Source organism: Euleptes europaea, chromosome 1 (assembly GCF_029931775.1).
Source record: "Euleptes europaea isolate rEulEur1 chromosome 1, rEulEur1.hap1, whole genome shotgun sequence".
NCBI classification, from domain to species: domain Eukaryota; kingdom Metazoa; phylum Chordata; class Lepidosauria; order Squamata; family Sphaerodactylidae; genus Euleptes; species Euleptes europaea.
Genome location: NC_079312.1, coordinates 75,974,608 through 75,999,305, shown reverse-complemented (window position 1 = coordinate 75,999,305; position 24,698 = coordinate 75,974,608). Strand labels below are relative to the sequence as shown.

Below are 24,698 nucleotides of genomic sequence, written 5' to 3'. Positions count from 1 at the left end.
GGGCGGGGTTTGGGGAGGGGACTTCAATGCCATAGAGTCCAATTGCCAAAGTGGCCATTTTTCTCTAGGTGATCTGATCTCTATCGGATGGAGATCAGTTGAATTAGCAGGAGATCTCCTGCTACTACCTGGCAGTTGGCAACCCTGGACTGGTGATCTCCCACTATTATAACTGGTCTCCAAGTGACAGAGATCAGTTCCCCTGGAGAAAATGGCTGCTTTGGTAATTGGACTTTATGGCATTGAAGTCTCTCCCTTCTCCAAACCCCACCCTCCTCAGGCTCCACCCCCCAAATCTCCAGGTATTTCCCAACCTGGAGCTAGCAACCCAAGTAAATAGTGCACATTCAGATTAGGGCTGCATGGGGAGGAGGGTTGCCAGATCCCTCTTTGCCACCAGCAGGAGGTTTTTGGGGCAGAGCCTGAGGAGGGTGGGGTTTGGGGAGGGAAGGGACTTCCACGCCATAGAGTCCAGTTGCCAAAGCGGCTATTTTCTCCAGGTGAACAGATCTCTATCGGCTGGAGATCAGTTGTAATAGCAGGAGATCTCCAGCTAGTACCTGGAGGTTGGCAACCCTAATTGCTGTGGATGGAAGGATTTGCACCCATGGAGTGTGAGTTTCTTGTCTCCAATCAAAGTGCAAAATGCCTCTTGAAATGCTATTCATTTGGGCTGCAGTTGGAGGGGAAGGTGAGGAACCAAGCTCCACAGGCAGCAATCCTTGTTCCTGAAGAAATGCTGCATAGGATCTCCAAGCCTGTGTCTAGCATCATCCTACAATGCCAAGGGGATGTATATTATATTTTTATCTCTCCAAGGAGATCAGGGCAGCATACATGATTCTTCTCTGCTCCGTTTTATCCTCAGAGCAACCCTGTGAGGTAGGTTAGGCTGAGAGAGAATGAGTGGGCCCAAGTCAGCCTGTGAGTTTCATGGCAAGTGGGAATTTATACCTGAGTCTCCCCAATCCTAGCCCAACACTCTTAACCACTATACTACACAGACTTGCCTTCTCCCAACGCTGAGGGGGTACAGCTGAAGCATGACTTGGAGATAAACTCAATAGTTCTCACCTCATGAGTTTCACACAGTGAAGGAAGCAAGTTCCTGCTTACAGATGCTTAGGCTGCAATTAATTGGCCTTTCCGGTGCCTTAGGACAATTTGAGTTTTTCATCATTTATTTTGGAAAATGACAGAACTATTATTGCTCTTGAATGGCACAGAATTTTGACATTGCTACCCCCTTCCTCTGTAGCAATGGCCTATTATTTCAGAGTCACATTTAAAAGTGTAAAGAGAATAGGAATGAGCAGGTTTTCCTTGGGGGCAATGATACAGAACCTGGATGCAGAGCTGCCCCATTCTCTTTTCCATTATATGTCTGCACAGATCTCCCACTGGGCTCCCGTTATTCCATACCAAATCTACTCCTGAACTCCTTTATACTTTTAAAAAACAGGATAATGGAATAACTGTCATCGGGAAAATACATAGACAGCGAGTAGAATTGTTACAATAATGCTTGAGGTAGGCAAAGCAAGTGACTGAGGTGCTCCGAAGTGTTAGCAGAGATTTACACAATGAATAGACCCACGTTGTTAGTTAGAGGGGCTGGTCGCATCGCATATACAATATAGGGATACTTTGATTTGGCCTGTTATTGTGACCAGTATGATAAGGGCTTCCAAGGTTTTTCTTAAGATCACCCCTGCCCGTTAAGGGTTGCATCTTGGTCCAGGTTTTGAACTTGGGAGATGAATTCCAGAGGGGTTGTTGTCATCTGCAAATTTAATGAGTAGTCCCTCCACACCCTCATCCAGATCATTTATAAAAAAATTTCGAAAAGTACCAGGCCCAGAACCGAGCCCTGTGGCCCCCCACTGGACACCTCCCTCCATTCAGATGAAATGCCATCCGAATGAAAGGTAGAGGAAAAGTGTGATATGAAAACCAGCTCTTCGTCTTCTGAGAGATGGCCCTAAGAGGGGGCAGAGGGGGAAGGAAGGGGAGAGCGTAGAGTTAGAAATGAAGGTGGGGCGAAATGGGGCATCAGTTTGAAAGAGGGAGGGGGGAGGATAAAAGGGGGAAAGAGAAGCAGCAACAAGAGAGATGGGGCAAGAAGGGAGAGTGAGGAGAATGAAAAGGAAGGAGAGAGATTATTTTCTGCCTGCTGTAGCCTTCCAGGTCATTGTTTTTCTTGCCTACGCCAGCTCTCTGTGTTCACGGAGCAGCTGCTGCTTCTATCTGCAGCTTGATGGTCCCACTTCCTCTGGTGAGCGAGGGTCAGCCCAGGCCAGCTCTGAGAGGATTCTCTGTTCCTCATGCAGATACAAGGGGTTCTCTGTGACTACAAGACTGAACAGGCTATTTCAGAAGGGAGAATTCTTTAAAAAAACATATAAAGAGCATTTTTTTTCCCCCTCTGCGGTGTGAGTTCCTTTACTCCAAAGAAAAGTAATGGATAATGGCACTGAAAGCAGTGATTGGTAGCATTAACAAATCACGCTTCAAAAAATGGATTTTTAAAATATTAATCGGTGAGACCTCCACCCTAGCAGGAATAAAAACAGCTAGAAGGTGATTCACAGTGGGTAGCCGTGTTAGTCTGTTTGCAGTAGTCAAAAAGGGCCAGAGTCCAGTAGCACCTTGAAGACTAACAAAAATATTTTCTGGTAGGGTAGGAGCTTTCGTGAGCCACAGCTCACTTCTTCAGATATCTGAAGAAGTGAGCTGTGGCTCACGAAAGCTCATACCCTACCAGAAAATATTTTTGTTAGTCTTCAAGGTGCTACTGGACTCTGGCCCTTTTTGACAGCTAGAAGGTGGTTTGTGGGGAAAATCCGATGCAGGAAAAGGATCAAGAAGCGCCCCCCCCCCCCCCGCCCAGTTTCTGGCTGCAAATTAGAACCTCAGTAAACAGTATTTTAAAAAGTGAGAGAAACGTCCCTTAAGCTGCAGCCCTAAGTAGAGTTATACCACTCCGAGTCCATTTACTTCACTGGATTTAGCAGCATGTAACTCTGGTTAGTATTGTGCTGTTAGTGGCTGAAGGAAATAGAACAAAGCAGTCAGGGGCTTGCAAATCAGAAAGCCAAGGAACCACCGTGGGGCCGAGAAACAGAGTTGAAAGGAGGAGCCAAGGGAAAAGTCAGGCCGGAGTTGCATACCCTACGCTAGGGGAAGAGAAAAGTGAGCAGACAAGGAACGTTTGGAGAGCCGGGGCCTTGGGGGGGGGGAAAGGCTGCTCGACAGGTATTCTGCCTGCCAGTCCATCCACCATCATTGCAACACGGCGACTAGGCAAACAGCAGGATGTATTGCACGCCCAAACTGTGCGAGAGGGATCGCTTGTGTTTCCTGTATTGATTTGAAGAGGTCAGGCAATTCTTGGGTTGCAGGCTTCTAGTAATGGTCAGGCCACTGCATTCTTCACTCTGGAGCTGGTTAAACCAGTGTGGCCAGGCTACAGATGAAAGATTTCTGGAAATCCCCATGGGGGGAAATGTGAGGTGGCTAATATTTTGGGACAGATGGAAATATGTGCCATAATCACTTTCTTATCAAACGTCAACTTATTTTACTATTTTATCTACATAAAATGCATCTTTTATATCCTGCCATATTAACTCGAACTATTTGGCATATTTATAAATTTAGAAATATAAATGCCGTAGTTTTCTACAAACTCACTTTCAAATAGACCCAGTATATGAGAGAGAACTGGAAACTGCTATGCCCTAAGGTATCTTAGCACAGGTGCCTTAGTTTTTTCCATCAAAGAGGCAGGAAAAGTAAAAGTTCAAAATAGAAAAATTTTTTTGTTGTAAATCCCAAAAGTGGATTTGGACAGAAACAGTCTCATACAATCACCACAGGACTAGCATCATTTTTGGATATTTAAGTTAAATTCTATAGAATTGAAATAATCGAACTCCTAATAATGTATTATCATCAGACACATTCTTACATACTAATTATGGACATTAGTCATATATCAGTCACAATAAATAGCTTTTACCCCACCGCCATTCCCTACTTCCTCTCTATAGTTAAAGTTAAACTGTCTTGGTTAGAAGCCAGATTAACAGAGTATATACAGGAAATCATTTGCTAATGCTGCCTGTAGGTTACATAAAAATCTCCACAACTCATATTTTGAGTTACTGGCAAGAGCCATGCTGAGCAGTCACACCTTTCTAAGTCCATTGAAATCACTGCCAAGCCTTATCTTTAAAACATTTCACTCATTCCAAAAGAGAAAATATCATGGGGATTTTTTTAGTGCTCCTCAAAATTTCCCATGTTTCCACTGACAAATTAGAAAAAACCCTTGGGGAGGGGAACGGACTGTTTTCATTATTAGTCCAGGCCGTCACATATATATTCCTGGCACAAAAGTCAGTGAAAGGAGGCAGAATACAACTCACACATAATAAAGAAGAGGAGCTTACCCACCCAAAACCTAGCAGTTGCCGCCATTGTACTCACCATTTTACTGTCGTTTTGCCTTTCATAACTATTTATTGTCTATGTATTAAAGTAATTTAAAATTTTGTTTAAAGCTAGTTCTGATAAAATGCTTTAAAACAAGATTTGAATGCTGGAAAGCCAGTTTATAAACTAGTGGACTGAAGGGGGAAAAAAACCCCTTCCGTTGTATAATTTCTTTCCTTCCATTTCTGCCAAGTAACAGAATGTGCTATAACCATTTTCCCTGCTGCTCCACTGTGCCTCTCAGTGCTCTTTGCCAATGAGGCTTCCCCTCTTCAAGCATCCAATTTTTAGGCTATTTGTCTCTCTGCCCTTGATGGGTAAAGTGTTTTGGGCAAAACCAACAATTTAGGTTCAAATGGGGTAGTAGTGCCATCTAAAGGTCAGGTCTAAAAGCCGGACTTTTTTTAAAAAACCTTCCTTTAGGGCCAAATTTCCAAAGGGATTTCAGATTTGTCAAAGAAGCCCAGATCTCATTTCCTCAGATATTTGAAAACCTACTTGTGTGGAATGCAGAAAAAAATGCTGATGGTGCTACTCCTTTGCACAACTGTATCCTTTCTCTGGTGCCTAAACAGGATCTGAGTGGGAGCTGTTACCTCCAAATAAATTGTGCTGGGGGCGGGGAGCTGTAGTGAGAAACAATACAGGCTCACTCTGGAAGACTGTTCAGAACCTGCGGTACCAATGGTATCATACTGTGTCAAGCAGCTTTAATTATTATTTTTGCTACAATTTGCAGCTATCTTTGCCCAGTCCTAGAACTAAATCAATTCATTTCCCAGAGAAGAAGTGTATCCAGGGTCATTTGGAAAGTTAGACAGACTCACTTGCATAAAGTATGGAATAACTCATCATTCACCCCCTTTGCAACTAAGTAATCAGATGCATCCTTTAAATTGCCAGCATTGGATAGATTGCATTGCTGCCTTATTTACATCCATGGTGAGCAGCATCTGTTCAAGATTACAGGAACTGATTGCAAGAGTAGCTGGGTTCATGGACAGGCACCAGAGGCATTGAGACACCTAAGCAAGCAGTCTCAACTAAAAAATCTCTCAAATGTATTTATTTTTCTGTGTATTATGTGCCTTTTAAAATGAGGTGGCAGCAACCGACCAAGGTTAAGGGATGGCCACTGCTGCCAGAAAGCCATCTAAGAATGCAAGAAAGAAATGTAATAATGTAATCAGGAACATCTGAATTCCTGCAAACACATTCAAACAGCTTGCTGAACAATTGGCCCCTGCCAATCATGAGCCAAACTGACAGTTGTTCAAGCATAGCTGATTTTGAGCTTTAAAGCTTTAAATGGCTTGGGACCAGTGTACCTGAAGAGCTGCCTCATTTATATCAACCAGAGTTTAATGGATGGTGACTTCCTGGCCGGCACCCATGAGATTTTACAGCTGCAGCCTCTAATTCTGGAGTTCCCTCCCCCGGAGGTGAGATTATCATCTCCAGGCCCTTTGGAGCAAATGGAAGACTTCTTATACCAAGCCTTTGAACTAGTTTAAACTTAATTGGACTGCATTGGATGTTTTATTGTCCCTGGGCTTATTTATGGTAGTATGATCTTCTGTATATTTGATCTTTTATTATATGCTTTAAATTGGATTGAAATGCTGGCTAAATCATACGGACAGAGAAAAACAAGGGTCTGCTGGTAACCCTGCAGAAAATGAATTGAGACACACTTGACACAGCTGCTATTGACAGACTCAAAATTGCTTAGTGGGTCCTCTTCTAAATTGTATCTTCCTTTTGTATTGCTCGTGGGCAGCCTCATGCTTACTGTATAGTTAGGGTTCCTTCAAAAAGGAAACAAAAAGCTTTTAGAATTGTGCCCACAAGGTGGCACCAAACGTCTCAGACTGAAGCACTATCAGGCAGTCAATTATAATTCTGCCGGGAGACTTGATTCCAGTCACTTATCGTTTGGAAACCCAACATCATAGAACCTGGTTTTCAGTTAAAGAGTTCAAAACTCAGCATTATAGCGCCACATCCTGAAGTACTTTGCCTTTGCACTGGAGCCATGCAATCAGGCTACTGCTTTTATCTTCATTGAAACATGACCAGAGTTTCCGGCACGTGACACTAAGAACATAAGAAAGGCCCTGCTGGATCAGACCAAGGCCCATCAAGTCCAGCAGGCTGTTCACACAGTGATATAGGTCATAGCAATGGATGGGCAGAGACAATTTTCCAAGTTGCAGTATAGTTCCTATGGTCTCTTGATACCAGTTAAGTCAGCTGATATTTAATACTTCTATGATTCTATGAACTTCTGATACTTCTATGATTCTATGAACTTCTGATGCTATCTTAATTTTTAAGCTTTATTCAAGGGCTAAACCAGATGGAATGCTAGAAGATCCATGATGGGATCTTCCCATATTTTGTAAATTGCAGCTACTGGGTTCCAATGTTTGGATCAGGGCCACAGTGTGAGGGGGGCCTGTCTACATCTCATTAGTTTTGGTGGTTGACACAGTCCGTACACTGTGTCACACTGTTCACACTGGAAGGGGGAATGTATGTCTTGTTTGGTTTTAGTTCAGTTTAATTCCTTGTTTCTGCTTTTGGCCATTATGACCCTGCCATGCATACCCCATCTTAATCACACTTGCAAATCTTGGATTTACAGACACAGACCGACACATTAGTGGGCTGAGGTTTCACATTTTCTTTATTGTTATTTTAAAAAGATTTGTTTTCATTTCCAAATATAGAACTAATTTTCTGCATATAATTTAAAACTGACCCCCTAATACATGTTAACACAAACAGATGTACACACACCCCTTTCACAGAGTGACTTGGGACACAATGACAAAGAAGGCAAGATGTCTCTGCGTCACTAGTCTAGATCCCTTGGGCAAGAAGGGTGTCAAATGCAGTGGGGAAGGGCACACCCAAATTCTCCTCCTTCTCCAGAAATGCATTCCTACCATACATCCAGCTGAGTTTCCTTACAAAAGTTTTGATCAGACCTGGAGAACGAGACACTGGTATCTGACCTGCCTTGAACCACAGTCTGCCTGTCGTCTGAAAACAGGAAGAGCAGACACCTGCCACCTGCTTAGGAATCTCCATGGACCTGTGTTTGGTTAAGAAGACAAAGGAGGAGTAGCTTGCTCAAAGGACAGTCAAGAGGCAGCCATGAAAACTCTCCATTGCAAGGCCAGTGATGGTTATTGATTTCTATCCCTCTTCTGGCCTATACCAAATTACTTTCTCAGCTATTGGTGTAAGCAGCCCTAGTATACAAGTGTTCGGCCAGATGCAAAGTAGTCCTCAAAACCACAGCCTATCTTGTTATCCAGTTCTGTCTAAGATAAACAGCTGTCTGTGTAACCCATATGGGTTTATTGGTTTCCTCCAGTCAGAGACAGGCCGCTAATAGCCAACTACATGACTATGATGAAAGGCACCCAAAGTTCTTATCAACTATGGGATCCCACTGCATGAATGGGTTGGTGGATGATCAACACTCTGAACTGGAAAACCAATTGTCAACCATCTGTGTGTCTGAGAGGGCAATCCCCGTTTCAGTGACTAGTTCAGATGGATTACCAGAATTAGTACAGGAGCATCAGCTACTATTGGACCAAACAGCAACGGTAGCTGTAAACATTAACAACGGAAAGGACTTCCAGTAAGCTACTTCCTCTCATGCTCCCAAGCCGTTTTTCCTATTCCAAGGGATATCTGGATATACCTTTACTTAGTATGAAGGTAGTACCTGACCTACTACCTTTTCCAAAAGAAGGGGAAAAATTACTATGTTTTTCAATGTCCTTTTATGGAAGAGATATGAGACTTAAACAAATTAAGCAGATTTTATTGGGGTGGGTATAGAGTATTTTAGTTTGGGGTTTTCTCTGAACTTTTATCTTACCTTTTAAAACTATATGGTTTGTGTTTTTAAATGATTAAGCTCCGGATATGATCTTTTGAGCGATCTCATGCGTTGTCATTCTTTTTCTTCATATTTTATGTTACAGGAAAAATAAGTATTAAAATATATAAAATATTGTTACCTTAAGAGATAATTAAAAGTGCCTAGCAGTGAGACTGAACTTAACATGATAAATATACGATCAAGTTGCAAAAAACAAACAAAAAAAAACATTCCCAGTAACGTCCCACAAGAATGGTCTCTTGTAATGGTAAGCAGCTGCCATGGGCCATTTCCTCCTTCCCTTCTCCATCTCGTACTGAGAGCCTGAATTGTTATCCGCAGCTCTGCTGTGCGGCCCTCCCTTCCTTTTCAGCTCTAGTCCTCCTCAGCTCTAGCAAACCCCGAGCAAACTTAGAACCCGAAGATGGCATTACTCGCAGCTAACAATGCGGGACGATAAGCCTGGCTGGGAACTGTTGTGATTGCTCCCATCAGTCACAAGGATCACTCGCTGTTGCACAGCCATGCAGCTTCTAAACCAGGGGGGTCAAACTTAAGGCCCGAGGGCTGGATCTTGCCCCTTGAGAGCTCTTATCCGGCCCGCAAGCCAGCCACGCTCTTCACTCTCGATCTGGGCTGGCAAGGAATGATCCGGCCCGACCAAGTGACATTTATGTCATATCTGGCCCTCGTAACAATTGAGTTAGACACCCCTGTTCTAAACCATGCTTTGGGTTTGGTTGAGTTTAGCTCCCTGTCCTGGCCCTGGAGGGTTTGCATCAGTGCAATGCAGCTGAGTTCTGGATCACGCCATGGAGCTATATAAGGAAGATCGCAGCTGACCCCCAATATGTTATATCAGGTGGGTAAGTAATTCTTAATACCCTGAGCCAAACTTTATCTGGAAAAGCATTCTCCTTCTCTCCATTTCTTTCCCAACTGGACACCAGTCTATAGAAACAGCCAAAATACCCAGTATTTCACAGCTGGTTGTAAGCTTTTTTGCCACAGCTTAGGCAGGTCTTCCGGCGTCCAGTCCCTCTTCACTGAGAACATACGATATATACACTATACAGAGTTTCTGAAAGCAACAACAAATACATTAAAAAAAAGATCTACTCTTATATACAGTATTTATAAAAAGCAAATCAATCAGCCATCACCCCAGTACAAAAATACGTGACTCTTATTTATGTCCATTACATTTATTAAACCCTAGAAATAATTACTTAATGGGCTGAAAATTATTTTTTGCAACCATAGTGCTGTAAAAATACTCTTCTTGGTTTGCTTCCTATTCTTCCCACATCCACCCCCCCACCCACCCCCAGCTTTGAAATTCATAAGGTGCAAGTCTTGAACAAATGTTTTCCTGGGGCTTTTGAGGCAGTGAGTGTGAAAAAGATAGAGGTAATGGGGGTGGGGGTGAGGAATTAGTTTACAATAGTAACTAATATTAGTTGGACTATAATAGCTCAGCACCCCACATGTGGTGAGGAACAAAAAAGGGAAGGTTTGTAGCACCCTCGTTTCACCCAGGATTCCTATCCACGTTTACTTTTAGGACCACAAACTATCTATCTACATGGTACCAAAGCAGCACTATAGTTTGCAGTGCAAGGTGTGTTCTACCATTGTCTAAAAGGAAACAATCCTATGCAAATACCATTCATTTCAACAGGGGAAGTGGGAACTGCTGCCTGTCTTTAATGGGCATTGGATCAAGGTTTCTGAAAATGCGAATGTAGTTAATTTCTGATTCTAGCCAGCAGCCACTTATTTTCAAAGGTGTGATTTCCAGTATGGTGGAGTGGTTAGGAGGGGTGGACTCTAGTCTGGAGAACCGGGTACGGATTCCCCACTCCTTCACATGAGCGGTGGACTCTAATCTGGTGAACCGGGTTGGTTTTCCCACTCCCCCACATGAAGCCTGCTGGGTGACCTTGGGCTAGTCACAGTTTTCTCCAAACTCTCTCAGCCCTACCTGCCTCACAAGGTGATGTTGTGAGGAGAGGAAAAGAAGGCGATTGTAAGCTGCTTTGAGACTCCTTAAAGGTAGAGAAAACCGGGGTATAAAAACCAACTCTTCTTCTTCTTCTTCTACATTCCTTAAACTACATTTTAATGTTTCCCTGATGCACGATTTTTGCATAAGTATGCATACTTGATGAGATTTTTAAAAAACTGCTCAAACATTCCATATCTATATTTTTCTTAAAAGAAAAGAAAAAGATTGGAGTTTGTGCAAAGTCATCCCCTTTGTTCCCTCCACCACTTCCCATTAGGAAAGGGTATTGTTCTAATGTTGCTGAAACATCACTTTCAGGAGTCTCATGCAATGACTAAAATGCAGTTGAGCCACATGTTGAACGATCATACAGAAAAGCCCCCAGAGAGCAAGCACAACTGAGTACTATGCAGTCAGAGTGAAGATGCTGCAGCCATAAATTACTGGAAACTGCAACAGCCTCAAGCATCAGCAGGGGGCAGTGTAGCTTCATGTAGTGCCTAAAGAACTCACAGTGGGTAGCCGTGTTAGTCTGTCTGCAGTAGTAGAAAAAGTTCTGAAGAAGTGAGCTGTGGCTCACGAAAGCTCATACCTTGCCAGAAAATATTTTTGTTAGTCTTTAAGGTGCTACTGGACTCTTGCTCTTTTCTACTACTGCCTAAAGAACTGTTAGTGCTAAATGGTACATTGTGTTGCAGTAGTGTACTTAAATACATTAATTGTCCAAATGCCCTTATTTCAACATCGATATTGCACACAGTCGTCTCAATTGTATAATCAATTTCCAGTTGCACCAGGAACGCTGAGTGCACAGAATAGCTAATCTCACATACACAACTTCCAATTGAATTTTGCTGGACATGGAAAATATGTCATTTGCTACTTTTGTCTTCCATGAGTAGTAGAAACTTGCAAGGGCCCCCGCTGTGCATGTGCATCCAAGGAATCCCGCCACATGGACTGGTAGTGCAAAGCTTTGGTTCTATGAATATGACATATGAGCACAATGGCGATGCAGAACCTGGAGACTGTGGTGGGTTTAATCTCAGGCATTCCTATATTGACGGCATCTGACTTTTGCCTGGACCCTCTGCTCCTCAACAGACCTGGAAGAGGCGAATAAAGCTGCCTGGCCAGGGAGCTGAAGAGCGAAAAGGCTATGCTCCGACCTACTGAACAGCAACAGGGCTCATGTCATCATGCTTGTGGGTGAACATTGAATTTGTAGCTTTAAGTGCTGCCAGGTTCACTATATCCTAAAAATACATTGTGGGTGTTGGAGAAAGAAAATGTTTGAAGGATCCAAACAGTTCCCAGGACCCTGAGCAAACAGCCTGATTGTTTCACTTGCTTAGCGGCCCCTTAAGAAGAACTACGCTTTTGCTCCCCTGCGGCCAACCGGCTTTTTCATCTGACAAATGTGGTTCCTGCTGGGCATTTTGGAAAGAGTCATCGGCTTCACACTGAATGCTAACAAATGGGAGGAGATCACAGTCAGACAAATTACAATACGAATGGAAAGAAAATATACTTGGTGCCTTTGCTATTCCTCTCAGCTCTGTGCCCCTTAGCACTATAGTTTGCAAACTATGTTCTGGCAATCCTCTTTCAGCAGCGTCAAAGCTAACCCGATGCCCATGCACCTTTTCCTGCAGCCTGTGCAGCACAGGATCATTGCTTACAATTACTTCGGCCCCACTATCCCCCTCCATGTGAGCCAGGAGCTAATGGTCCATGTCAGTAATAATGTAAACAGTCCCTAAGAAACAACTGGGTTCTTTGTCTCTCCCTTCTGTACGCCTAGGTTTTCTGTCCCAGTGGCTTCTTTCTGTCTTTTTCCTTCTCTCAAGTTCGCAAGGCTGATTGCAACAAGGCAAGGCAGGGAAAGTTCCAGTACTACAAATCAGAGAAAACTTTGACGGCCATCTCTGACTTAGGGAGAAGCCATGACAAATATTTTTCTTATTTTTTTTTAAAAAAAGACAAGTGCAGAGAATAAAGATGGAGACGATCAGTTAATAGCTACCACACAAGGCCTCATCTTCTAATACGAGGGCACGCTGAATATTTAACTGATCCTACCTAAATTAAGGAAAAGCAAGGACTCGATCGGGGGTATACCCTTGCCGAATTCAGAAAGGCGGCTACAAAAATACAATTCCATTGGAATACAAAGGAACACATGAAGCTGCTGTCTACAGAGTCAGACCTTTGGTCTATCAAGACTGGTACTGTCTAGCAGCAGACTGGCAGCAGCTCTCCAGGTTTTCAGGTGGAGGTCTTTCACATCACCTCCTACCCAATCCTTTCTTTTTTTTTCAACTGGAGATTCCAGAGAGTGTACTAGGAACCCCTGCATGCAAAGCAGATGCTCTGCCACAGAGCCAAAGTCCCTTTCCAATCTCACTCCAGTGACAAACTAGAAACAAAAGCAACAACCACATGTACAAAACAAATTAAACACTGGAATTAGCAGCGATCAGAACTAACAGCCAGTGAGGCTCATGGGTAGACTGGTGGCAGAGTTCTTGAAGAGGGGACAGAAACAGGGGGGTTGAGGTCACTAATGCAGGACCACTTCCCAGCCACTACACAGAACATCAAACTGTCCTGCGGGGAGGACATTGATCGTGAGGCTCATAAGGCTCACACCCCAGCAGAGGGAGCGGAACAAGTTTGAGAGGAGAAACCCACTAAGAAATAAGGGCTGAGAAGCAACATCTGAGAGGTTTGCACAAGGGGGTTACTCCTTTAAGACTTCTAAAAGCAAAGAATATTACTTCTTTCACTGCTGTCCAAAAGCATCCAGTTCTGATTTGTAGCCCCAATATAAACATTATTTATGAGGTATGCAGGGGAAGCCTCAGATGCAAACATTACACCCAGGCCTTTTAGCCACAACCCCCCAATTTCCTTCTGTCCCTGTCCCTAACTTTCAAGAGCCCTCAGTGCGGGCTGGACGTACTAGAAACACAGGGCCAGGCACCTGCCTCGAGGACCCACCCACCCCCGCCTCGTTGAATTGGTCTGTTCCCCCAGTTTGTATGTTCATTAGGCGCTGTTGGTCTGGCCTATTCCAGACTACGAGATAAAAAACAAACCCTCAGGAGAGTTTGAAGAATTGGCTTCCGGTCTGGCCTGGCTGACAGCACCCCCTGGCTCAGCATCAGCGTGGGGACTGCATTACAGAACAACATTCCCTCGGCTCAGTGTGGAGCTGGGGACTAAACGGCGGCACAGTACTAGCAGAGGTAGGGGCAGGAAATGTGTCAAAGCCAGCTCAGTCTTCTGAGGCATTGGTCAGCCACACAAGGTTCCGGGCCTCGCCTTGCCTAGTGGCTGCCTCCGCTCTTCCCGCCACCTGTCGCCCAGTCAGTGATGATGAAGCTGAGGCTCATGATCATGAAGAGCACGCCAAGGCATGCGAAGAGAGCTGCCTGCAATAAGAAAAGACAGGAGGGGGAAATGTCAGTTGCAGAAGCAGAACTCAGGAGGGAGGGAGGGAAGGAGGGAGGGAGGGAGAGGGTTGCAGCATGGGTCTTCTGCCCATTTCTTCTCTTCCTCATCACCTAGTGTAGGGGAGGTCAACCGACAATCCACAGGCCAGATCTGGCTCCCAGAGCAGATTAATCTGTGAATCTCTGAAACATTCAGCCATATTTAGAAATGAGTGTGAAAACATTTCAGTCTTCCAGGGCATTTGAACATCAGTTATTCAACAAAAACACTTGAAAGGGAGACTCCAATTATTACTCTCATGAATGATCATGGACCACTGTCTCAAGGCCCCAATTGTTTTTCTTTGTGCTTGACAATAAAGTCTATGGGTCAGGGACTACTGGGTGAGGCAGCTGCTACAGACACCCAGCAACTCCAGCAATGGGAAGCATTCCTACGATTCCCAAAACAAGAAAGAAGACTAAGAACACCTCTAATTCTAGCTGGCACCATCTAGGTATGGTTACTGCCTCGTGAAATTCATGCCAGGCTAAGTCTCAGTTTGACGGTCTACAGGCAAGGTGAATAAAAGCACACTTCATCCCTCTGCACAACTGACCCAGGGAACCTCTGAGGCCTAAACAGATCTTCTTAAATAGTACATACCAGAATCTTGGGAGTGGATTTCATGGGCTCCTTGTCCTTTGGCATTATCCGTATGTAAAATATTGCTGGGAAGATGAATATCAGGCAGGGGGCCGAAGTGGCACCTGAGAGACAACAGAGAACAGGTTTTGATGGCTGGAAAAAGAGCTCCAGGATGGGAGACCACTTATCCAACCACCCATCCCACGCACCCTCCCTCACATGCTTTCCCTTGGAAAAAGCGAGGCAAACTGTGTTGGTAGGGCCCCTGGCCTTGCCCCACTACCCTGCCGGACAAACTATTGATTTCCCCCTCGGAATGGAATTTGAGTTTAACATCAGCAGAGAAATAAACAGTGTTTGGGAAGGGGGGAGGCCTCTGAAACTGCACAGCAAACAAAAACGTTGCAGGTGGCGGCCTTGATCTTTGGAACACGGGGTCCGAGAGTGATCACAGATTGCAGAGTGAAACCCCTCCTGGGATTAGCTCTCTCAGAATCCAGCTGGCAAAAAACGCAGGATGACGCGAGCCCGTGGAGTTCAATATGTGTGCTGGGGAGTTCCACTGCTTGCCTCTGAGCGTGGGCATAAATTTTTCTGCCCAAGGCAATGTCCACCATCAAGCTTGACTCGTGAGGGGAACTAATGAATCATGAAAAACCTTCGAATTGCCCTCCATGCACTGTTAAAACTGCCTTGGTGGGACAATGTAATTGATTCCACTAACCACCACCCATAGAGATATACACACAACTAGTGTGTAGGAACACAGAATCCATTTTCTTCAGGGGGAAAAGCATGACACTGGACTTAGTGTTCAGAAGTCACTTGACTGTTGTTTCTACAAAATGGATTTTATGTGTTTCTAAAGAATATGGGAGCCATCCTCAGCGGAGAGAGAAATAGGGCGATCAAACAAGCTCACTGTTTCAAGATTAATTTTTTCCACTCATGTCCAGGGTCCAAAGTGTGCAATGAGAGTACTACTACTTCATATAACATATGGTAATCAGATGTACAGAAATTGGCTCCTGCCTGACTCTGCAGAAGCATCATGCATGCAAAATTCATGGAAGGGGTCGCTTTAGAAAATATGATTTACCAATCACTTTTTAAAATAAAAGCCACTATAACAACGTATGATGGTGAGGAGAGAAACTGATCTGTTCAGGACACCCATACAGACATATTTGTGCATCCTCTGCTTAACACGTTTGCTTGAAGATTTCCAGACATAATTTTTGTATCACTAGAATAATAAGCTTTGCACACACAAGAGGCACAGCCAACACCAACCCAGTTTGGCAAATATTTGGAATGGACCAAGTGGTAAGTGGAATCTAGGGGATTTAGGAAGGATCGTCTATGGTTTCCCCAGGGCAAACTGGCTCAGTTCATGGAGAAACTGTGAGCCCAATATGGAAACTGGCAAGTAGAGGATGAGAGAAAAAGAGATGCCCTGAATGCAGAACACAACTCACCAATCAGGCCAAAGATGCCCAGAATGGACGGGGCAAAAATGACAAGCAAGTTAATAGATGTCAGCAGCACTACAGCAATTGCAGTGTGCCGAATCCAGCTGAAGTCCTTGTCTTGAAACAGCATCTGCTGAATGGCACGGCGCACCTGCAGGGTAAAAGAGGGTGACATCAGGCTCTCTCCTTCAGAAACATTTAACAGTTCTTAACTTCATGTGCTTTAAGCCTATTAATCTTCACACAATCTTCTCCACCATCATAGTGATCCCAGTTTGTTCCCATTTCGCCCCACTTGAACTATGAAGCTGCCTTATACTGAATCAGACCCTTTGTCCATCAAAATCAGTATTGTCTACTCAGACCGGCAGCGACTCTCCAGGGTCTCAGGCAGAGGTCTTTCACATGACCTACTTGCTTGGTCCCTTTAATTGGAGATGCTGGGGATTGAACCTGGGACCTTCTGCATGCCAAGCAGATGCTCTGCCACTGAGCCACAGCCCCTCCCATTGGATAGCCAGTTTCTTCAGACCTAATAATGCTCTCATTTTGGATGCCAATGCCCTTGGTTGGGCTTTAGCTGCTTCTGTCCAAATCTCAGGTATTTCCTAACCAACTACAGGTACAGGTACAGGTATTCCTGGTCCTTGACTAAAGTGGAAACCAGATGTATACGTTGCTCAGGAGAGCAGTCGCTGATGGGGACTTTTGATTGTGTCAAGCGGAATCCCGAGGCACCCCTCATTTCCAGATGGCCGCCCATGAGGCTAAACTTGACCCAAGCCTCATGGGTATTATTTCACACAAGTAGCTGAAGATGTGGAATGGTACTAATGTCACTGAATTCCCCAGCAGTAAACACTCACAGGGATAACATAAACGGAGCCTCACAGTGTAATCATCAGCAGAGTTACACCCTTCTAATCTGATTGACTTCAATGGACTTACAAGGGTGTCACTTTGCTTAGGACTGTGTTGGTAGTTCCACAGCACTCATATAAGACATGAATGTCTTTTGTCTGTCCAGATGTTCATATCTTTTCTACTGCTCTCTCATGCCAGTACCTAGAGACAGGGATATGTCATTTGGGACACATCAGTAGTACGTAGACTGGGTCCTCCTGACATTTATTCCCAGGATTTTGGTTTGTTTACCAATTAATGACTCAGACAATGTCTAGGAACTGGACTTGAGACAGATTTCTGGTACAGAGTGGAGGAAGACCCCCGCCCCCAGCCATCCTTCCATCAGTTTCCGGACTCACCGGGAAGAGAACAATGGGCACTGTCAGGGTCACAGCCGTGAGCACGGCCACCCGCACACATAGAATCAGCACATCGAATGGGTCCACTTGGCTGTAGGTGTGTAGCAGCTCTGATTCCACCTGGCCTGGAGAGGACAATGAAAAAACCATATCATTACCAACTAGGGCCTCATAACTAACAAAGAACGTATATGTTTTGGGCACAGCAGAACTGCTTTTTATAAGGGCAGGCTGTGAAGATTCTGGCCATTTCTGCACCTAAGTAGGGGCACCACAGAACAGCAAGACAAAGTGTCTCCTGCCAATGCATACCCATCATCAGGCATACCATGGGGAAGGAGGATGCAGCTCAGAATGCCTCAAAGACAAGACACAAAGTACTTATTACTGTAAGTGCACAGGACTGGGCCAACAAGAGGAGAAATAAAAGTGCCTGCTGAGAAAGCTTTGTAAAACATGGAAAGTATCATGGAGCTTGTATGTCTCAGAAGATGCAAGATCTGGGCCTCAGACGAACACACAAGAACAGAATACTGGTAGAGTGTGAAATACAGTAAGGTTGTCATCATCATCATCATCATAACCATTACCCAAGTGCCCACCTTTCCTCCAATATCTGGTATGGTGAAAGGGACTTACTGTGGAAAGTGAGGTAGCCGAAGAGGGCAGCCAGGAAATACATGACATACATGACAGTGATAGAAATGTTGGAAATACACTGCATCTTCTTCTTGGAGGGGCTAAAAGACAACCAGAAACACAACATGAGGGGAAGAATCCATGACCATATAGAAGGCCTTGCACCACACATCCCCCTAACGACAAAGAAGCACCTGGCTATAATAAACAAAGTCCGAAAATGCCACAATCTCTCCTGCAAAATCAAAATGTACAATTGCACAGCACTGTAGATACAGGATGCCAGTTCCCTTGAGTACTGGGAATTGATGTGCAGGCAATGCAAATGACATCGAGCCTTATTAATGGAGTTATGCAAAGAACCACACAGTCATATTTTTTTCTGGCTTGCTTTGGGACTCTTAGCTGCACAGCTAGTCTCTGGCATGGAGTGACCGCTTAAAAATGGATCCCATAACATCTTTACTCCTCTAGGAGTTTAAGCTTTCTTCTACTCCTCTTCTCCACCTCCTGGACCACTTCATTGCCATGCTATGGCAATGGATCAACAGCAACGCCCAAATACTCACTCCTTCAGCTCAGTGTAGATAGGCAGAACCTCAGGATGACACACAAAAGCAAATGCCATGATGGGGATGGTGTAGGCTGTCTGTAAGAGACAAAAGAAAGGGGGGTGATAACTGGGCACTGTCAGGCTGGTTCCTATTGCCTCAAGATCATCGCTGTCTTAGGCCCTCTACTACCTACAGCAAGGTGCCCAGGGACAGAGAGATTTCATGAAGCTTAGCGGCACCCATGACTCGAGGGCATGAAGACAAAGATCTCTGATAGCATTGGCTCTCTGGATCCATGAGGTTGGTGCTTTGGTGTGCTCTTAGGGCTAACTCTTGCATCTACTCCATCCTGAAGTGGTGGGAGATAGGGGTGCTTTCACCAGTGCCAATCCTTTCCTTTTCTCCAGTATTCTTCCACCAGCTATGCACAAGCTTGTCTGCTGTCAGCCCCCTTTGTTCCCATCCCTCACTGCCACACTCATTTTTGGCACTCCTTATTAGATACAGTCTCCTTGCCTCTCTTCATCAGGCTACCTGTCTCCCTCTCCTTCAAATCTTTCCTCAAACCCCACTTTTCCAGCAAAGCTTTACCTTATCCGCCCTTCACATGCAATTGACCCCATTCTCACCACTTTGTCAATTCTTCTTCACTTCCAGCACTTAACGACAACAGCTAATGTCACACAGCCATGCCACATCTATGGTCTGTACTGTGTGTGGCCTCAGTTCTATGGCCACAGAACCATATAGTGATAGCCATCAGTTCAGTAATACCACTAAAGACATAGTTTATCCAGATACAGGTGCGGTATACTTTATACAAGTCTGTAAAGTTTGTTAATCAATGTGAATTTGTTTGTTATCTTCACTGGCTATATTAGGAATACAATAATCTGACCTGAGAGTTGAGTGTGAACAAGCTTGAAGAGCAGATGTCTTCCTCAGTTTCGTGGTCATTCTGATAGTTGCTGGTACTGACTGGTGTGTAGTTCAGGCTGGTTGTGGTGTTGATTAACCGGTCGGGAAGCGGACAGGGAATATGGAACTTTTTGTAGATTACCTGAGGTGAGAACACAAAACCCATCACTCCAGTTCTCTAGCTATTTCAGAATTATTGCCCAGTGGTATTATGGCGCTGGCCATTTTTTTTCTCAGATTCGTTTCAGCATGAACAATTACAAATGAACAGCCTCATAATCAGAACTGCAGTTCCAGCAAAGAAGCACTCCTAGCATGCTTGACTAGGGCAGCATCACGGTGTGTCGAATGCAGTCACAAGCTGACCTCAGACATCACCCGGGCAGACAGAGAACTATTGACAGATGGAGTGCAGTTGCAAAGCTATTATGTGGCACAGAGAAGAGGAACTGCTGGTGATGGAAACAGAGAAGGCTTCCCTACAGAGCACCCGGAAAGCACTTTGCCCAACACTACCCTCTCTGTCTCATGTTGGGCTGCTACTCTTTACAGTGTGGGGAGGGGTTCAAGTGATTGGTAAGCAGAACAGGATGGACTCCCCCTGCTGAGAATGACGCTGTGGTTATATTCTGGAAAATATCACAGCTACACTTATTTATAGGACTGGGGTGTTTAAAAAAAGAGCAAGATATTCTACTTGGTTCCCGCATGAGATGCCCTTGTGAAGAGCGGGGGGGGGGGGCGAGGAGGGAGGTTGTGATTTGATTAGGTCTAAATGCTTCTAAAGACCCAGTTTGCAAGCGGCAACAAGGTGGGCCGTTTATTTATTTCAACAGTTATAACCTATCCTGCCTCGCAGGGTCAGAGCAGCTTGAAAGAGCATTAAAGGCACTAGGTATGTACATTGTTCCCCTCGGACCCCACTGTCTGCTGGCCTGCGATGGTGCACAGAAATCATAGGCCTGGCTGCTTTCGCGGAGGCTTCAGTCACTGCTTCCAGCCCCCCTCCCATCACCCTCTTCGCTGGCACGAGGCTTCTTCACCCAGAAATAGATCAGTGTTGCTGACAAGGGAGTGAGAATGCAGCAGGGGAGCGCCTCCCTGGCTGTTGCTAAAACAGCTGGGGGGCAGCCTGCTCACTATTCGGTGTGACAGCCAGCAACCCTTTGTAAGCACAGGAGCCACCCAGGCTCAGCAACAGCAAGAGACGCAACAACCGGCCTTTGGGCCAAACTACCCAGCTCAAAAGAGAGACGATGCAAGGCCAGCCTCAGGGGCTGGCTATGCCAGGGATGGTTCCTAGATATGGAAAAGGCTGGATTCAGGGGCGGCGGTGGTGGTGTTTGTATGTGAATATGACTTTAGAGTAAGCACCAGGTTCTGAACCTGTGCAAAATCCTGTGTGCAACCATCTTCTTTTTCTAAGAAGAGCTCACATCCATCCCCACATCAACCTAGATTTCCTTTTGTTCCATTTCCCCCCCAGGCATTTCTGGAAAAAAAGTCTCCAGAAATAAACAAAAGATTAACTGAGCAATCCTAAACAGGTCTACTCAAAACCCTACTCAGGTCCACTCAGTGGGACTTACAGCCAGGAAAGGTTCTTAGGATTGCACTGTTAAGCTTGAATCTGAAGTGGTGAAAGCGGAATGATGCTAGAGGAAGGCAGCTTCCCCGCCTCCCCTGTCCTGCTGCAGCCTTCTGCCCTCTTAGGATCAGGCTCCTGCAGGCCAGCGTGAGGGACAAAGAGGGGGTCTGCGACGGGAGAGGGAATCGGTGGAAATTGCCCTGCCCTCCTCCACCAATACAAATGCCATTTTCCTGGCGGAACCACTGTTGTGCCAACAGAATGGCAACTTAGGATCCAACCCTTAAAAACTGGTGGTGAAGGAAATACCCCAAACAAAAGTTCCCAAAACAATGAACATTTTTCCTATAAGGGATTCTGAGATGGTTCTCTAAGGGTGGGATCCCACAGTAAAGTTCCCCTGATAGAAGGGATTTTCGTTAGTGGAACAGGACTTTCTCACCTCCACTCTCCCACTGCAGCCCAAAATGAACGCTGAAATGCTGCCCTGGGAGACAGGGGATCCCCAGGAACAGTAAAAAAGGGGGAGTCAGAGGTCTGCATATTGGGGGGGGGGGGGCTGGAAAAAATTACTCCTTTCCATGACTGGAAATTTATTGAGAGATCCAAGCCCAAGCAATTAATTTTATTGGAGAAGCGGATAATATTGGCCCCAAAAATACACATTCAGCTGTCTTGCCAGCATGGTGTAGTGAACAGTGTGGTGTCTCAGGATTGGATAAAACCAGGTTGACCTCTCTGCTCAGCCCTCAAGTTCCTTGGGGGACCTTTGATCACCCTACCCTCACTCAGATTATTACTGGGAGGATAATGCATGCTTCCCTGAACTCCTTGGAGGAAGTGTGGGACACACACATAAAAATAAGTATTAAAAGAGAGCTGGCCCTTTCACAAGTGTAGGTGCTCCCCCTCCCAACTCACCGAAATCAGGAAGAAGACCATGCAGCTAAGGGAGAATCCACTGGCATAGCCAAGGTAACCTGGGAAGAGAGGAAATCACAAAGTTGCAGGGGCCCTGAAATAGTTCTGGAAAGATTTTCCTGTCTATGATATTTGACGCACCCCTGGAGGATGGACACTACCATAGAATAAAGGCGGATGTCTAGTTTTACAAATCATTAAGTCTCTGGACTTTCCAAATGGGAGTGATGGACTAGGGCCTTTTATGCATGGTTGTTTCCCTTGCTGTCGCCCCTGCAACAGGTCTTTGTGTTGATTATGCATGCCGTTTCCAACCATCAGAAGTCGCCTTGCTCTCCCCCTGCTCTCTCCCTCCACATTTTGCCCACGTTTTCACAGGCTTGTTTTATCTTGAATTTGAAAATGGCCATTTTGGAAGCTGGACTCCAGGTCATTCTACCCCACTGACGTCTCTCCCCTCCCCAAACCCCACCCTCCTCAGGCACTACCCCCAAAATTTCCAGATATTTATCAACCTGGAGCTGGTAACCCTATTAGGGAGACATGCAGGTTATAACTATCTATCTAAATACGTAAGCAAATAAAAATAGAGTTGTTAACACGTTTTACTCAAACCACAGTCTTTGCAGAACTCCTGTCCATTGGCCCCTTCTGCCCAAGAATCTCAGGAAATGCAGTTCCTATAGATTAATGATCTGGCCTGCTTTCTTTCATAAACACCCTGCAGTGTGGCAGCAATTTCTGTGTGGTAAAATCCCAGGCTGCTAGGAAGTGTATGCAAGTATCCAAACTGCATGGATGGGATTGATTTCATAGATCTTTCAAGTACCCAGACAACTGGCACCCTCTTTCCCAGTTAAGCCACTGAAGAAGCTGCCAGGGTCTCACCGACTCTGCCTGGATTGCAAGCAAAAGGGAATGGTAGGCTGGTGTATGAGATAGAAGATTCATTTTTGTACACTGGAAAACTTACCAAGCTGTTTCATGAGGGCCAGAGGAAGGATGATGCTGATGGAGACCATAATTACCAGGTAGTTGCCGTTCATGTACCAGTCCCTGGAATGACACAGGCCAACGTTAAACCCTTTGTAGGATTTTGAAATAAAAGACCCCACTATATCTGAGATTTGCCTGAGACAGGTTGTGTTTACAGTGTGGGCACAAAACTGTGTTGGTCAACATTTCGGCTTTGATACAATTCTGCAAGTTTAAAACACAACTATTCAAATGAAAATTTCCAAAATTAATTTTGATGCTTGTAGGAAATGGAAAGTTCAGAAATCACACACCAAACAACAGCCAAAATGTGAGCAATGAAACACGCAGATGGCTCCAAAGCTGAGATCTCCCAAACCCAGAAATTCACCCCAAATTTAAAACGACAAGCCAAACAACAAACTTTTCAGAAGTACACATGCGAGTTTCAGAATCTGCAAATTTAAAATCCAAGAACTTCAAAATAGAGTTGGGAAATGAAATGTGATATTGTGCATGAATAGTTTCTTGTTGCAGTGTCTAGAATTCTGGGGTGACGCGTTTCTTCTTGCCTGCAACGCCTGTCAGCTAAACAAGCTTCAGTGCCGGCCCTGAGTGCCTGGGAAAAGCGAGACTCCTTCAGTTTACTTTGTTCTCTAGAGTCCTAAAATGGGGCTTTGTTCTCTCTCTGATCTTTACTATGGGTTCTGGGTCACGGCTCCAAATGCTCCAGAGAGCTGCCGGACAATGCTCTTCCCAAGCGGCTCTAGGCTGAAAAGCCTTCTAGAGGGAGGTGCTTGTGGGGGGGCGGGGCAGGAGCCACTGACCCCTCTTCTCTCTAGAGGAAGACAGACAATTACATGTTTCTTTTTTCACCATTCAGTTGCCTCTCGGTCTCTGAAGCATCAGTCGAAACCTCAGCCTAGAGGGCAACATGATCAAAAGGCAGCAAGCATGCTGAACTATGTAGATCTGGCTCCCATCAGCATTTGGACGGCAGCCTGAGTAGGAACTCCATGCAATGCTGCCTTGAGCACCCTGGAAGAAAGGTGGGCTATCAATGTAGCAAAGGTAATGTTAGTCCCGAACACCCACACCTGTCTGTGATATTAGCCAAGCCAAACCCAGTATAGCAAACAAAAACAACCTTGTATGTGGAACACTGAGACTTTTGCAGCCCACACTTTGAGGTGCCCTCTGGACCTCGGCAGATCAGCCTCTCCTGCTCGGGAATGAATAAAGCGGCTCTCTGTTGGGAGCCTCAGGGGACAGCTCTGGCCTTGCGCATGAAATTCAGCATGTCCTCCCTGCCCCACTGCCTTCCACTCATCCTGCTGGATGTTTCCCTCTCCCTATGCAAAGCAAGCCCCCCCCCCCCCCGCCCGCCGCTTGGCCTGTCAGGATTTATAAAATCAGATTAGCAGAAGCAACGACAAAATCGGATGAGTTTGCTTTCGGCCACAAGGCAGGATGGTTTGGGTCTCTTATCTCTCTCCTGCTCTTGCCTTCTCCCTCATCCCTTTAGCAAGGGGCATTCTCTTTGCCACTGCAGCACTACATACGTATTTCAGCGAGGCAGGAACTGAGGAAAGGAGGGAAAGTTTTGAGACTACAGAATTCAAACCTGTCCCAAACCCCACAACCACAATTCTGAACGTCTACAACTGGAACATGCTATTCAGGTTAGGTGCATCGCTTCATAAATAGACTTAATTTGCATGTATTACTATATTTTTGGAAGGCTGTTTGGTATTTTGTTATATTTTATTTGGTGCAGGCTAAGAAAAAAGAAGCCAGGGCATGAACAGGCTTCAGGTCTCTCATTTTTTGCATCGTAGAGGCTGCTGGCCAAGGAGCGAGCAGCTTCATTC

The 24,698-nt window shown here is 45.2% G+C and overlaps 1 protein-coding gene across 1 annotated transcript in view; it reads right to left on the bottom strand.

The window, feature by feature from the left end:
• Positions 1-13,728: 13,728 nt before the first annotated feature.
• SLC38A3 (solute carrier family 38 member 3) overlaps positions 13,729-24,698 on the bottom strand; it is a 29,488-nt gene continuing 18,518 nt past the window's right edge. Inside the window, exons 7-15 of the mRNA XM_056856564.1 lie at positions 22,826-22,908; positions 21,853-21,911; positions 19,324-19,485; positions 18,441-18,520; positions 17,872-17,972; positions 17,233-17,357; positions 15,974-16,118; positions 14,514-14,617; positions 13,729-13,846 (exon numbers count right to left, since the gene is read on the bottom strand). Coding sequence (XP_056712542.1) covers positions 13,742-13,846; positions 14,514-14,617; positions 15,974-16,118; positions 17,233-17,357; positions 17,872-17,972; positions 18,441-18,520; positions 19,324-19,485; positions 21,853-21,911; positions 22,826-22,908 — 964 coding nt within the window. The 3' untranslated portion in view covers positions 13,729-13,741. The remainder of the gene's footprint in view (positions 13,847-14,513; positions 14,618-15,973; positions 16,119-17,232; positions 17,358-17,871; positions 17,973-18,440; positions 18,521-19,323; positions 19,486-21,852; positions 21,912-22,825; positions 22,909-24,698) is intronic.